The 16459-nt window shown below is 36.6% G+C and overlaps 1 protein-coding gene across 1 annotated transcript in view; it reads right to left on the reverse strand.

Annotated features, from left to right (window-relative positions):
• The window catches only part of COL25A1 (collagen type XXV alpha 1 chain), a 418027-nt gene that overhangs the window by 152474 nt on the left and 249094 nt on the right, over positions 1-16459 (reverse strand). The window contains 2 exon segments of the mRNA XM_032461611.1: positions 1562-1588; positions 1733-1759. Of these exon segments, the coding sequence (XP_032317502.1) occupies positions 1562-1588; positions 1733-1759 (54 nt within the window).

Consider the following 16459-nt stretch of genomic DNA (forward strand, 5'->3'; position numbering starts at 1 on the left):
GTTAAAGTAGTTCATGAACTTTGGCCAAACTTGCGAAGAACCTGGTCCAAGTTTTAGTTTGTAATGCAACATGAAACCAGGTGAATTTCACATGGTTTCGGGTTTCATCCTAAAAATTTGGCCTCACTTTATAATCAATCATCACTTTTTGGAACGATGAAAGCCAACACACCTTTTTGAAAATGAGAATTGCATGCATACTGATGACAGCTAAGCTGTGAACCACCCCTTGACTTCCTTTGCCAAAAGAAGATTTCTCAGAATGGAAACAGTTTCCCTCTTACCTGGAAAGGGCAAGTTGAGTGATTTTGATATTGCATGTAGAAAGAAATGATACTCAGTACATGGAGACATGCCATGTGAAGTAATCACCACATACAGAGTAAGTGGCTACATTCTAACCATTTAAGGTTATGATCATTCTATTCTATTTGCATCCATGACAGATATCATAATGTTTAATCTTCTTGACCACTGAGATGAGCTTTTAACTAGTCATCAGATAGAATAACTACCACGGGAAACAGAATGCTCTGAGGCATAATCATTATTTCTATTTGAAGAAAAGAATAGAAAGGAAAGTAAATCACAGCATAACTTTCACCTAGTTGAATAAACATGAGGGATAAGACTTTAAACTTTTCAAGTTTGCACTGACTACATCTTTTGCAACAAAACCTCTATTACAGTGTAAATGAATTCAGTAATTAACCCCACAGAGTGCATTTTACAAAAAGCATACACAGGGCCTGTTTTCAACCTGAAAGTTTTAAATGTGCTTTTCCACTATAAAAAATGACCCTCTTCAACCAAATACTCGCTTTTGTGCATAGTGACATGAGAAAATTGAGAGGTATGTCTGCACGGAGCCACTACATCATTGGAACAGTATGTCTGAACATTTGGGTAATAAGGCACAGATGTGAAGCAGAGGACTTGGCACTACCAAGGTAATAACAAAGCATTCACCATTGTGTTATAATGGTTAAAAGAGCCACAGTTGAGAAGAATAAAAGAATGCCCCTCCTCTTTGGAATACTAAATTATATTATACCTTTTATCTGCTTAAAAATCTACAAAGAATTAAAAATTCAAAAAATATTATTCAAACTTATGATGAAAAATTAAAATATAAAATGCATTAATATTTTTTGTCTATAATACAACATATTTATGCAATAGCACATAAAGTTTAACTGCAGAAATATTCAATAGGAGTCCACATGACCTCTATATTACAAAACAGAGCGTACAAATCTGAAGGACCCAACAGCCAATGGAAAGGTGATTGTTGTTGACTTTTAGTAGTGATTCTGGCCCTTAATGAGTAGGGCTAATTATTGCAGAGTCTCTTGTTTACAGGTATCAAGTTAAGATAATGCAACAAGATATAAACATTAGTTATAATTAAGACTATTTCAGTTATAAGTGGTATTGTATTTTTGTCAGCCATTACTAAACCACATGACAAAACACAGTTGTGAAGCCAGGGCTATTTTAATGCAATGAGTTTGGAGCTGAAAAGTAATTTTCTGCCCAGGACTGGAAGAGTACAACTTACCCGAGGTCCCTGATCACCTTGTTCTCCCTGTAGAGTTGGAAAATGAGAAGATAGTTTTAGCACAAAGTCTGTAGGTAATGCTCATTAAAAAGATAAAAATATTACATAGTATAAGTCATGCCAGTATGGATTCCCACTAACTTAATTTGTTTCTGCTACATATTTTCTTACCTTATCACCTTTTGGACCAGGAGGGCCCTGAAATAAAGAGAAAAAAATTTTTAGTAAATTGAAAAAACATTGTAGCTTGAATAGATCAGCTAAGACTGGTCACAAGATTCATACAAAGGACACAGGTTTACAGCTGTCAATGAAGTTTCTCAAGGAATTTTAGGTTCTAAACTATAATATGGTTACAATGTGAAAATGGTATCACATATGTGTGTGTGTGTATATATATACACACATATATAAGCATAAAAGTATATGTGTCATAAGTATATATCACGCTGAATTGATTTTCACAAACTGAACACACTTAATGCAGGTAGAACCCCACTAAAGAAACCCAGAAGCTCCTGTTGTGCCATTTCCTTGTCACTACCCACCACCAACAGCAATCACTATTCTGACAGAATAGATTAGTTTACCTGCATTTGTACTTTATATAAGTGTACTAATACAAGTGGAACCATCCATCATGTGTCTAGTCTCTTCTGCTTAGCATGTGAGAAATTCATGCCAAATTTTGTGTGTGGTTTTAGTAGTCCACCGTGTGAGTGAAGCATTGTTTATTTATCCTACTGTTGATGGCTGTTTGTTTCCAGGAGTTTTAAGGTCTTGATTATACAAATAGTGCTGCTAAAAACATCCCAGGGATATCCTTTGGTGAAAAATTGTATACATTTCTGTCGGGTGTATATCTAGGAGTGGAACTGCTATGTTATAGAGAATACACATACATTGAGATTAAGTAGATTTTGCCAAATAGTTTTTCAGTGTGGTTCTAGCAATTATACTCCCATCAGCAATGTATGAGAATTTTCAGTTTCCCTATATCATCGCCAGTACTTGGTATTTTCCATCTTTTTCATTTTAGACTTTCTGGTGGGAGGTGTAGTAATTTCACGTTGTGTTTTAATTTGTACTTCTCCAATAATTAAGCTGAACTCTTTTTAAATAAATGTCCTGGCCATTTTGCATCCCATAAAGTATCTGTTCATATCATTTTCTATTAAGTTGCCCTATTATTTACTAGGGTTCTTTATATATTATACATTGTATTGATAGGTAGATAGATGAAAGTTTCTTACATATTCTGAATGAGTCTTTTGTTACAAAAGTATATTTATTGCAAATATATTCTCCCATGCTGCATATTGTGTTTACATTCTCTTAAAGGTGTTTCTGATGAACAGAAGTTCTCAAGCTCAATTTAACATTTTTTCTCTTTATAGTTACCTCTTTTATTGTTCCACTTAAGAAATCTTTGCCTGCTCCAAGGTCATAAAGAGGTTCTTCTATGTTTATTCTAAAAGTTAAAAGCTTTATTATTTTATCTTTCATATTTAGATTTGAATTCATGGAGAATTGATTTTGGGTAGGATGTGAGGTCGAAGTCAAGATGCTTTGTCTTCCCATGTGGATATCAAATTAACCCAACACCATTTATTGAAAATGCTTCTTTTCCTCATCATAGTACACCGTACCTTTGTCATAAATCAGATGACCTTTCATAAGTGGATCTTTTAAGGAATTGCTATTTTGTTGGGCAGCTTTCTATTCTTGAGCCATAGTAAGATTTTCTTTGTCTTTGGACAGAAATAGTAGCAGAAAATATGAACTCTAGAGGCATCAATATATTTTTTTCTGGCTCTTGAAGATGAAGTCATGTCTCAGGGCTCAGCCTACCTGAGGAATTGGAGCCTTTCAGAGTTACCTTCAATCTCTCACCTTCGTCTTTGGCAGGGTTGGGGGACAAGGACAAGTCTAGACAGGAGTAAAGCCAAGGTCCTAGCAAAGTACTGCTTCTGAGTTCCCAGTGGAGAGTGCTTTGTCACTTCAGGTGGGAATGTAGGAGTGCTCCACCTACCAAAACATCTGCTGCTAATACCAGCTACAGAGGAACTGTACCAAATTCCCATTCTCGGTTGCAGCATGTCTGGTAACAGTTGTGAGGTTATCATGATATTAATAATAGCGACAACATTATGTCATATTTTGTGTATTTTGCCATCAACTAAGAACTTTCACCTGTTACTGCATTTAATCTTCTCCCAAACTAACGAGGAAATTATTATGATATTCCTTTTATAGATGCCAGAAATAAAACTCAAAGATTATCAAGGTTAGGCCTCTTGTAAGTGAGTTAGCCAGGACTCTAACCTCATCGGTGTGACTGAGTGCAGTCTAAGGGATGCTAAGTGCTGGGATGCAGTTCCAGAACTAGATGCTCAGAGAGGCTGCTATCCGTGTACCTCGTGCCTGCTCTCAAATGCCCCCTGGTTGCATTTTTCATGGTGTCATGGACAGTGGCCTCAAGATCGCAAGTTCAAAATCAGAGAAAGAGGAATTATAGAGAATCTGGGAGACAGAGAGGGGGCTAGGGTAATGGAATCAACTAGACAAACTCTTTTCTTTCTTACCCTCCAAAATAATTTTGCCATTAAAAAAAGGGAAGCTAAGAAAATGATTTTTCTTAACATTTTTATTAATGTTTTCAGTGAATCAAGTAGTGAGTAATGAGTAGTCTGCACACCTCTGTAAAATTGTTTAGGAAATTTATTTGATCATTTTTAACACACACAAAATGCTCACAAATGCCCTACAAGTAGGATTTTATTTTAGGTGGGAAAGAGGAAACCCAAAGAAAAGAAGGAGAGGATACTAACCCTCAAGTTTAAGAAATACAATGGTGATTCCAGTCTTGATTTAATTAAGTAGCATGTTGTTTAACTCTAATTAGATTTTTATATACATTTGGTGAACGCCTATAAAGAGTTTGGCAATGTTCTATGCACTGGTGGAGGATATGGTGGGATATGCTGATTTAGAAAAACTAAACAGTCTGTTCTGGAAAAGCTAACGTCAGACACTTCTATATACTAGTGTTAAGAAAAATGACGCCTAGAAAATCCAGCTACTGTAAGGTCACTCACAGTTACTGTGGACCTGTCCCCAGCTTCCCCTCCCTGGAAAAGCTTCTCCTCTTAACATTTTGTTTTTGCTGGTGAGATTTCAGAGGCCAAGCTTCTTATTGTATCAGTCCTCTGAAGGCACTTAGTTAGGTGATATGGAATGTTTGAGGTCAAAGCTTTTACGAAACTATTTTAAGGAGGACAGAGAGGAATCTTTTCCCCACAGTCCCATCACTAATGCCAAAGCATTAGTCCACTAGAGCCCTAAGACAGCTTGCCATAAGCAAGGATGCTTAATTCATGAACACATGAAAATCTGCATTTGCAATTGAGCAATAAAGACTGCTGCTTCAAAAGGGGGTGTTTCTGAGCAGACAGAATGGCGTCCTGGCACCTGCCAGCCCAAGAGAGAACGGAAGCAGAGGTCAGCCTCCATTCACAGCTGTGGCGGCTGCTTAGGACACTCCAGACCGCACTTGTGCTCTCGGGATTAATGGCAGGTGTTTTCTTCTGCTCTGACTGAAATCCCACTCTTTTTTCAAACTGGACCCTCTTCACTGCAAATACGGGTTGAACATGTAGAAAAATGTTACCTTAATAAACACAGTATTTCAAAATTTAGGAGCCATGATTCTTTTTCAGTCAAAATATTATAATCAAAAAAAGGTATCTTTGATTATTAACTTTTAAACTTAAAGCTGGGTCATGATTTAAGTTACTTTCTTTGTCTTGCAAGAAAACCACCCCCCTATGCTTGGGATAGGCAGCTATACAAATTAATGAATTATTTGAATTAGAGAGTATTTAACAATGGTGTTTTGCTGCTTCCAACTACACCAAGCTAACAATCTAATATTTAGTGGACATATATGTTGTTCAGGTATTAGTGTCAATGGCTGGTTGGTAACTATTTGAAAGTAAAAGCCCGTTGCTAAAACTGGGTTGAGATCAGTGGGAAAGAAATATGGTAAAATTACTGGTTATAAATATGTGAATAGTGAGTCAGAGTTTCGTAGAAGGCTTCTTTTGGGATTCCTGTCCTTCTTGTCTGGTCTAGTATGTTGCAGTCAGATATTTTATAATGTCCACTTTCATAAATAAATAAGACTATTTGAAATTATATTTCTAATTAGTTTTATGTAATTAGCTCTAATCACACACAATTTGAAGGTGCTAACAAAGTCTTTATTATTAGTGCTGTTACTCAGTAGTTGGAGCGCTTCTTTTAGAGCATTGTTAGAGTGTTATTCATTTACTACCAATGTATTTACAAATTTCACTGGCAAATTTCAAATTAACTCCTATTCAAATGACTTCAAGTACAGAACTTACAGTAACTGCCTATTTGTAACAAGCCTTTAACATGGGTCTGTAACAATTTAAGTCTCCCAAATTCTATTTCTGTCCAAATAACTAAGGTTTTAGCTCTTTTTCCATGCTCTATTATCTATTTCAATTAAATGATAAAAGCAAATTAAAAGCACAATGAATAAGAGGCACAATAAATGCAATTCAGGAAAATACTGGATTTCAATCTACATAAAAGTTATTGAAATATAGCTGGAAAGGACAGATATATTCATAGGAGTTGGATATCTCAGTAAAGGTCTTTTATTCACAAGAACCGTAAATTTTGCTTCCTTTGAACTGGCAAAAGCTAAAGAGGGAATGATTTTTAAAAGACAGCAATCAAAAAACAAAGTTCAATTTGCTAGAGGTAGAAAAATGGAAAAGGAGCAAACCTTGGAAATTCTTGGCAGCCACAGCTGTTGAAATAAGAATAGGGTCATCATTTCTATCCCAGAAAAGTGTAGATCATTTTTATTTCTGAAATCTAACAAACCTTTTTCTGATTAATCTTTTCATAACTATAGAATTATAAAGACAAGCTAGTTTCATTTTCTAAGCATTTATGGCCAAATATCAGCCAGGCGGTGTGCTCTGAGTCTGGAGGACAGACATGCAAATATAATTACAACTAGTGGAGTAAATGCCGTGTGGTGGGAGTACAGAGAGGAATAAAGGTAGGAGAGCTGGAGTTACAAAGATGACATTGGAACTGGCTCTTGAAAGTTGTCCAGGGATAAGGGGGACTGGGGAGGAGTGAGGCAGTTCAGGCAGAAGGAATGAACATGCAGATGTGTGGAAGGCGTCCTGGATCAGAGAAAGATGAGGAGTTCAGAGTGGTCAGAACATATGTGGTGTGGAGAGTCGAGATGGGGAATAGCAGGAAAGAGAGATTTGGGAAGACTGGCTAACAATACCCAGGTTCCTGGGCTGGATTCTGTTGGCAATTTAACAAGGAGGTTGTGAGATCAAGTGTGCTTTATGGAACTATATGCTGCTCTTCTTCAGAAGTTGTTGCCTTGGTCCAAGAACGAGGTGGCAAAGATCTGAATTAAGATCACAACAGTGGAGACACAGGGAAAGCCCTAGATTTAGGAGGCATTTCTGAGGCAGAACGAACAAGACTGGCTACCTGATTGAATATGGGGGCCATTGACAGATGATCAACATAGTTTAAGAAGTCCTATTCATTTGAACCTCACAATTCAGTGCATTTGAAGAAAAGTGTTGGCCTAAGCTGGTTCAACCCTGGTAAACACAGTAGCTCCAGAGCCCAGTGTAAAATCTAGTTTTAGGGATGCATTTCAAATCCAAACAGAGGGCTGGCAGATTTGGCTGACCTAATCAGAAATAGCTGAGAGAGAGAGAGAGAGAGAGAGAGACTGAGAGAGAGGAGAGAGAATTCTCTGTCATCACTCTTGGGTAAAAGCAGCATGGATGATGTACGCTCGCCATGCTGTGCTGCCACCACACACAGGCCATCCTTCTATGTTAACTTATGAACAAAGTACATTTCCCTCACTCTACTTTTTCCACTGTAAACTGAACATGGACTTACTATATTTTAAAAGCTATAATTTCCTTCTTCTTTTAAAGATAAGGAAGTCAGAGTGTGCTGCACAGCTGTCCTCTGGGAGCCCAGCACAACCTCAGAGGTCACTGCATGTTTGATGTCCATGTGCCCAGGCACTCTTGCAAACATTGCTTTATCAAAGTTCACAGTCTCCCAGGGAGGAAGGAAACACGAACTATCCAGTGTTCTCTTGTTCAAGTAGGATATAAGCCTCAATTCTGCTGATTGTAAGATTTCCGTCTTCTCCCTGACTCTACCACTAACTTGGCCCACTGTGCCAATTGAGATAGATACTCAAACCGTACAGGCATGAAGAAACTGAATTTGGTATTGTGGTTCTTAGCATGTATTGGACACTACACAAAATCATATTGCAAATAGTATTAATCATGGAAAAATCTAGTATTTACATGTGGATAAATCTACCTTGTTTCTGAATAAAATGTTTTATGCATTTAGCATAGGTTCACCTCTAACTAAAATGTGAACGTGTATTCTTCGAAGTATACACCTCAACACTGAACTCATATACATCATTTTCTGCTTTACTAGCATAATATATTTTTAGGGACATTTCCTCCTCAAATCATCAATCTTTTTTTTGTTTGTTTCATAGACTCCCAACTTTGCAAATAACTTCAGCTAGTAATTTGGAAGTTTAAAACCTTTTATGGAAAATCTGATGTAAAAATGTAGGCATTCCTATATACAGGCATAGGTCACTCTGTGTGTGTGTGTGTGTGTGTGTGTGTATGTGTAGATTTATGTATAATCTCTTTTAAAATGCTTCAGAAAAGAGTAAAAATAATAAGGAAAAGTATAATTTGGGGGAGTTACTTAAAAATAAAGTTCATAAAATGAATTATATTGGTGATTAAGAGCTCAAAGTTTGAAGTAAAACAGATCCAGACTGAAATCTTGGTTGTGATCACCTGTGTGATCTTTAGCAGGTTCATTAAGCTCTTTGAGCCTCAGTTTCTTCATCTGTAAAATGGGGAAAACAATGCTTACTGTTTAGCTAAAATGGAACACTGTCCACAAAGAAACTTGTAGAATGCCTGATTTACCGATGGTAATGATTATGAAGCACACACTCAATATTTTAAATATTTAAATCATGGAAAACACAAAATAAAATTTATTTTTCAAATACTTGACCTGAGGATTAAGAAAGTAAACATATTGATTTCCTAAACTCAAAAGGCAATGTGGTGAGAAATGTATGAGGTGAATGATCAAAAACTTTTAGAGAATACACAGGTTTAATATAATTTACTTCAGTGTTCAAGGACTATTCCCAAACAAAACAAAGCAAGACAAAAACACTTCATTGTCCTTTTAGTCACATCACTTTAATGACGAAACAAGACTAAACTTTAGGCCTTAGAACTATCTAGTCATCCCTGGCATATAGTAGGTGCTCAATTCTTGCCGAACTGAAACACCCAGAAAGAGAAGAATGCTATAAAACTCAGTGTTCAAAGCAGCAACATACAAAAGAATTATACAAGAACCAGATTCAGTGTTGCTGCAGAAGAACCGTGTTTATTATAGTGTCAAACTCTGCTAAGCCAGGGAAGGGAATTATAGCTATAAACAGATTTATAGCTTCAGACTTTACACCTTCCGTTTTGTATTGAAGATTAAAAGAAATCCAGCAGAAAAGGGGGTCGGTATAAACACAAACTTAAAATCTGAAAACCAGCCCCACTTATTGCAAAACTAATTTTTACAGCTCTTATTTTCTAGACATTTTCTGTAGTAAGATTGTAACTATAAGTTCTCTTGTGATGTCAGTTTGAGCCTTGGACAAGGGACTATATGTACCCATGATCAGTCTTAAATCATAAGCAGCTGCCATAAGGAAACAATTAGTGAGGGCTAGCACTAAAAGAAAGTTTAGAAAAACCAAACATTAAAAAAGGTCTCTCAAAAGTAAGGCTGATGTAGCTCAATGGAGTTAAGGGCTTATAAAACAGCAGGAATCAGGGAAGCTCACTCTGGCTTTCTTTTCTAACACAATACAAATTAAATACAGCCAAATTACTGCTCCTGCCAATCAAAACCAAGAGGTCCCTTCTTTGTAGAACCATTCCTTACATCTAAATATTTTAAGAGATTGCTAAAACTATTTTTTTGTTGTTTAACTTTGCTTTTTTAAAAAAAAAAAACTTATTTTTAAGAGGTCAAATAAAATGAACTCCATGGTGAAAGACTTGGAATCCTAAACATTCCTTATGTTGAAAGAAAGTATCAACTTGCTCTCTAAATGCCCACAGTAGCCCCTGTGACTTTACAGCTAATGGTGTAAACTATCCTACAATACCCTTAGTGTCCTCAATATAATTCAAATGTATTCAGAGGTACAGTCATCTTTAAACGATGGGTTTAATTTGCAATTGTCTATTTCTGCATTTTTCCTAATATAGTGTCCCCAAATAATTTTGCCCACATTATTTAAGAAAGCCTGGTTTGAAGGTTACTTTGATTCTGTGTTCACTGGTAGTATCTTATAGAGCAATATTGGTTTTGCGAATGACAACTGAACACAACCCAGGGATGAGGATTAGGATATCCCTTTGAGTCTAAGGGGATAGGCAGATGGAATGGAAAAAACAAGGGCTAGGTTTGTCTGTAGTTCTCGAGCTCCCTGTGTAAATTAGAAGCCTGATCTCCCTCTTCCTCAGCTGATGACTAAACAGATCAAAAGCTTTTAATGCAGGCTTCTACAACCACCATGCTCTCCATCTCCAGATTTTCCTGTATCCTTACCTCCTCTCTCGTGGGACTGGAGGTAATGTTGGTACATACCACCCCACCTCGCCCTGCTCTTTATCATTGTTCTCACTTGTCTCTTCAACAATTACGGGCCCCTTGGATTCTTCCCCCTGGTCTCCAAACATGTTCATTCACTCCCCACTAAAGTCAAAGGGAAGAAAAGTTGTCTTTGCCCTCTATACCCTCATTCTAAGTTCCTAACTTCTTACCATCTCCATTAAACTGCAAATAATAGACTGGTCATAGAAAGAACAGAAATTGAATTTGAGCAAAGAGGAAGGAGGTAGTAGAGTAGAAGTCCTATTTTTACATTCTGGTTTGGGGAAAAATAAAGTAACATGAGTTGAAATACATATTGGTCTTGAGGGCATTTCTTTCCATTAGGAAGAAGAAAGCTGAACTATGGCAAGGGAAACTGCTGAGCCAGTGGACGGGGCTCTGGAAAGGAGTTACCCTGGGCTAAAATAAAACTAAATAAACTAGAGCTTGGAGGAGGGAGGGCTGACAAAGCCCATAAATGTCAGGATTGCCCAAATTTGTGTCTAAACCTTTTGTCTTTTCACTTTACTCCCTTCATCAGCTATCAAATATACTATTTGGCTTTAATTATTACCTGACTTATGTCCTAAATTCTTTTCCAGGCTGCAGTCCTGCATTTACAACTGCTTACCAGATGTCTAAGCCAAGATACACCATCATCAGCTCAAACTTCCCAGTTTCTACTGCAAGCTAATCATGCTTCTGACTTCCATATTTTTGTTTAACACACTGCTGCTCCTCCAAGCCTAAAGCCTCAATGTTATGTCTGGTTCAGTAAATGGAATCCTATGCAAGTCCTATAGATTTTATTCTCCCTCAAATCCCTTGAATCTATCTTTCCATGTTTGTTGCTAGCACCCTTGTTCCTGGAAAACAAGAATAGCCCACCAGCCTCTTTCGTCTTCCCTTACTCAACTCCATCCTACATACTTTTTGTCAGGCTATGTTTTCTAAAGCGCATTTTTGTATATCATTCTTCAGCTTAAAAAATGTCAAGGGCTCATTTGTAATCTGCAATGAAAAAGTTGTTACAGGCCATGATCCTCCATGGATGCAACAGCTAATAGGTGACACGTTGTGGGAAATCTGCCTGTGTCCAATGTCCTCTATAATATGCTTCTAACTTTCCTTTTTTGCCTTATCTCTAACCCACTCCTGCCTCCTTCCTCATAAGGATCCTCTCCTCCAGTCAGCCTTGAACACCAGCTGTTGTCAGAATTCCCCTCATCACTTTCTGTATCTTTGCTCATGTCATTCTTTCTGCAGAATAAACATCAATTATCATTTTGCTTGGAATAATTTTAGCACACTTTTCTTGAAACATCTTACCTAGCAACCTGAGCTACGGAGCTAATTGGAAAAAACCACAGTAAGAACTTGAGTTTCTGAGAGAAATATTAGTCCCTGCAGTAAAAGCCCCATCTCCACCTCCTATACAATCCCTATCATTACTGCCAGTCACTGCTGACTCACCTCAGTGACCTCTCTGGCCTAAGCTTTACTTGACTCTCTTCTGGGTATGTTTTTTCCTCATTTTTGAACTCCTTAAGCACTTGTAGCTCTTTATAAAAAATTAGTGCATGCTTGCTAGGTTTAAGATGTATGCTTCACACTGAACTACCAGGAGCCTTGAGGGCAGGAAGAGAGGTGAGGTATATGTAAGAGAGGGAAAGGTAATAAGCACCAACGTTGGAGGCTTTAATATGTACTAGCACGTGATCTTTGGCAGGTCACTTAACCTCTCTGAGCCTCAGTTTCCACCTCTGTAAGATGGAAAAAACAATGGTTACCTCACATGGGAATACTAGGATGTAATTAAAAGAACATATGGTCTTCTATAAATATTATTTCCCTTCCCCTCTTTTCTTCCTAATTTAAATGTGTAGCCTTGTACCTTATACATGGTATGTGTCCAATAAATTTATTAGCGTATTTCCCACAACAGAGGTTTCTAACAAGACATCAGGGCTAAAATTAATATTCCCCGAATAGCCTGTAGACAATCAAAAATTCAGATATTTTATGTCCAACACACTCCCAATTAATGCTTATGAGGATTTATTTGACTTGGGCTTGAAATTGTGCCTTTCAAGGTTACTACCATTTCTCATTTGTTGACTCAGATGACTCTAGTTCAGAAGAGTACAGACTAATAGCAAAAGGAATCAACAACTTCACACAATCTCTTCAAGATGAAATGAATGCTATTCAATGAAAGATTTTTTTCTCACATTGCAAACGCGGGCAGATAATTTTGGCTCCTTTCTCCCTTCTGCCTGTGACTCCAAACTTTTAGAAAAGGAGTACTCTAATTTCACTCTCCCGACCTTTTCAACACTGAGTTACTCCTGAAACCACGGCAATACTGCTTTGAAACCACAGATGAGTAAAGTTACTCACTGACCTCCCGATTGCAAACCCAATGACAAGAGTTCACATGCGGACCACTCTTCCTTCAGCTTCTTGGCAAAGTTTCCTGGGTCTTCCACTGTCTGATAGGGCTTTTTTTCCTCTTCCTCTCCTGTACTTCATAACTAACCTGCCCCACTACCGCCCCACGACTTCTCTTCCCCTGGGCATCTCACCCATTGCCACAGTTTCAGCTACTACCTATCTGTCCACCCTATGCCCAGCTGTGGCTGCCCTCCAGGACAACGCCTCCTGCCGCCCACACATTTCCTCCTGGATGTACAGCTCTCATCTCAGATCATGACGCCCACCACTAAAACGCTGGTTAGTTTTCTTCAGACTAAACTGCAGGCACTTCATTCAGAGTTCTGATGACACAAACTGAGACTTTGTACTAATTAGATAAGGAGGCTTTCCTCCAGGCAGATGCAGCCCCCAAGAGGGCACACAGCCTTGGCAAGTGAAGCATGAGCTTCACTTTGAGACCACACCGGCCCCTTGGCCGAGTAGCCTTGTGCAGTGCACAACCTGCACAAATGTAAATGGTGGCCCTGAGTTTGTTGCAAGGAGTAACATTTCTTTCAGGAACTCAAAACCTCACTGTGTTAATTTTTCTTTTACAGATAGCTCCATAGCTCAGGTTGCCAGGTAAGAAGTTTCAGGGAAGCTGTGCCATAACTATTTTAAGCAAAATGATAATTGATGATATTTATTCAACTATATCAATTGAAGATGTATCACCTTTGATTTATCTTTAATTCCATGTATTTTTTTAGAAAAATATTTCCTGAATGTAAATTACTGTGATAGATTCTGCCTGGTTTAAGATCTCAAATAATTAATACTGAATGAACTGACTGTAAAAAACAAACCTGAAATGCAAAGACTTACATTAACTTAGGCGGTAGTGAGGTCTCCTACAGTCATTGTTAAGACTAGGTTTATATGCGGTTTGGATAAAAGAGAAAAAATAGAATAAAATGTTTCTGGAGCTATCCTTCTACCTACTATTTTATAGCATTCCACTGTTTTAATCTCTACATGAACAAAGGAATATATTTTGTATTAAAAATGTGGTATCAATTGAAATATGACTGGAGATATTTAGGGAGAAAATAAATTTAGCCAATTAAGAATTCTGCTGGATATCAAAATTACCAAAGAAATCCATAAGAACATTATTTGTGAAATTACATGTCCATATATAATAAATTTGAGAAAATTTGTAAACAAAATTTTAAAATTTGAAACACTTCAAACTGAATTAGTTTGAATTCACTGAAGAACAATATTTCTAACTAAAACTCTGATATCTTTAAAAAGAATAAGATACACATACAAATGTGCACATAAATGTTTGTTTTAGATAGAGAATCTATACAATAAATATAAGAGTGATAACACTTTTTCATGAATTTCTTAATTTTAAGATTGAATTACTTATCCTAAATCTCTGTATGTTCTGAGGCCATTATTCTATAGGCTATCTATCCAGCAGAAGAAATATTACTATAAGGTAATATGTCTTCATGGCTCTGTCTCAGTGTGAATGCATATGTGAGAAGGTATGTATGTAGGTGTTTATATGTGCATGAATACATGTTTAACAATAACACCTTTGTGTGCCATACCCTGTTCCAAGTGCTTCATTAAGTCATGTATTAAGTCAAACCATCCATCCTTATTTTATATTGAAAAACTGAAGGAAAAAAATAACTTGCCCAAAGTCATACAGCTTCCAAGTGGTAGACCAGCATTTAAGCCCCAGTGTCCACACGTGGAGCCCACCCTGCCTTAACCCTATCCAATGTATTCCATATACTGCCTTAAAAATGAACTCTTAAAAGCTGATATTTTCAGTTGTTTCAGTCATTTCATCACCAAATGAATATAAAATTATCTTTAAATCTGAATTGTTAAATATATACATTTACTCATCAAAACCTTGTGCATTTTCTATATATCAACACTATTTAAAAACTGAGATACAAAAATGAGTTAGTTTGGGAATGATAACATCTTCCACATACACTGATCAATGTCAGATTAATTATTCATGAAAGACTGTATGTTATTCACCTCTATTCAGATAGAATTTAAAGGAATATATTTGATAGAAAACAAAGCACAAAAAATTGGCAATAGAAGGTCTTCAATTAATTTCAGTAGAAAAGAATTCTAAGCTAAAATTAAACTTTGAGATAATGTTATACCAACCATTTCAATATACAAATGACCATGTAAAAATAAAGAAATATGGATTATAGTAAAATAAATAAGCTGTTCTATTGTGTGTACTCTTTAAGATAGAAGCTATTTGGAGTACAGTGGAGTCTTTTATATCATGTTAACCATTTACTTAATAAAATACAAAAAAACCCCCCAAAACGTTAAGACATTAATAATCATTCTCCTCATCATATAACCACCACATCAATTATTTATATGATATACAGAGAATGATAATACTTTATTAAGTCTGACACAATTTATTCAGGATGGAATGCATTACTAGTTTAATATGACAGTTCTATTATGTGGTAAGTAAAATAAGGACTTTCTTTACACACACACACACACACACACACACACACACAGGCACACGCACATACACATGCACACACCGACACATGCATTTTAAATTTCTTGGAGAGTGTATTTGTCCTCTCCTTGCCCCCAAGTCAGATTATATGGATCTGACAAAGGCTGGACTGGAGCACAAACATGAAATATGGGAATTGCTAAAGTGTTAGGTTAGAAGGAGCTTAATATATAATTTAAAACATATGAACGGAAAGTTAAATACTGCCACCAAATGTATTTTTTTCAGGAATAATTCCTTATAAGGCACACAGAGCTTGTTTTTTGTAAATTTTAGTAAAATGTTGTGAAATGGCAACAACGATATCAGAACAACAACAAAGTAAAAAAGGATTTGGGGAAAAAGGCAAAGTGATATGGTCCACTTCTTCTCAAGTGCATCTGAACAAGTACAAATGAAAGCCACACGCCTCCATGTGCAGTTGTCTGATGGTATTTGCTTGTGGTTTTTCTCTTGCATTTTTTTCTCACTGAGTAATACAGAATTACACCACACACACAACTTTAGTCCTCCAAATTCCTAAGGGAATTATACCTCCTTTATGTTCACATGCAACGCCAAAGGGGAGTTATGAGGAGGACTTTAAAACTCTAAAACTTTCATGCAAAAGAAAATGCCCTTGGTATGGAAGGGGTACCTTTCACTTAATATAATGGTTCCACTATTTCATTATCCTGATATACTTATGGAGCTATTTAGGGCAAAGAGAAGGCCAATATATTTTTATAAAGTGTACAAAATTGAACCCTGAGAAGGTTTTTTAAAAACTAGCTTTTATAATTTGTATTAAATTATCTATTAGTGGAGGAATATTATTGCATAAGCAATTGGCGTTACACACAACCACTACAAACTACTTTCTATAGTTGTCTTGACTGTTAAAAATCAAATCCAGACTTTGAACCCTACAAATAACTTGTTACAAAATAAAGTAACATATCATAGGTATGACCCTGGGCTTAGGCTATCTGTTTATTTTCACCAAAGATTAAATATATATGAATAAACTACTATAATGAAGGGAAACAAAGGTATCCAAACCCTCCAAACCATGTGGATGTGAGACATTGACA

Source organism: Camelus ferus, chromosome 2, assembly GCF_009834535.1.
Source record: "Camelus ferus isolate YT-003-E chromosome 2, BCGSAC_Cfer_1.0, whole genome shotgun sequence".
Taxonomy (NCBI): Eukaryota; Metazoa; Chordata; class Mammalia; order Artiodactyla; family Camelidae; genus Camelus; species Camelus ferus.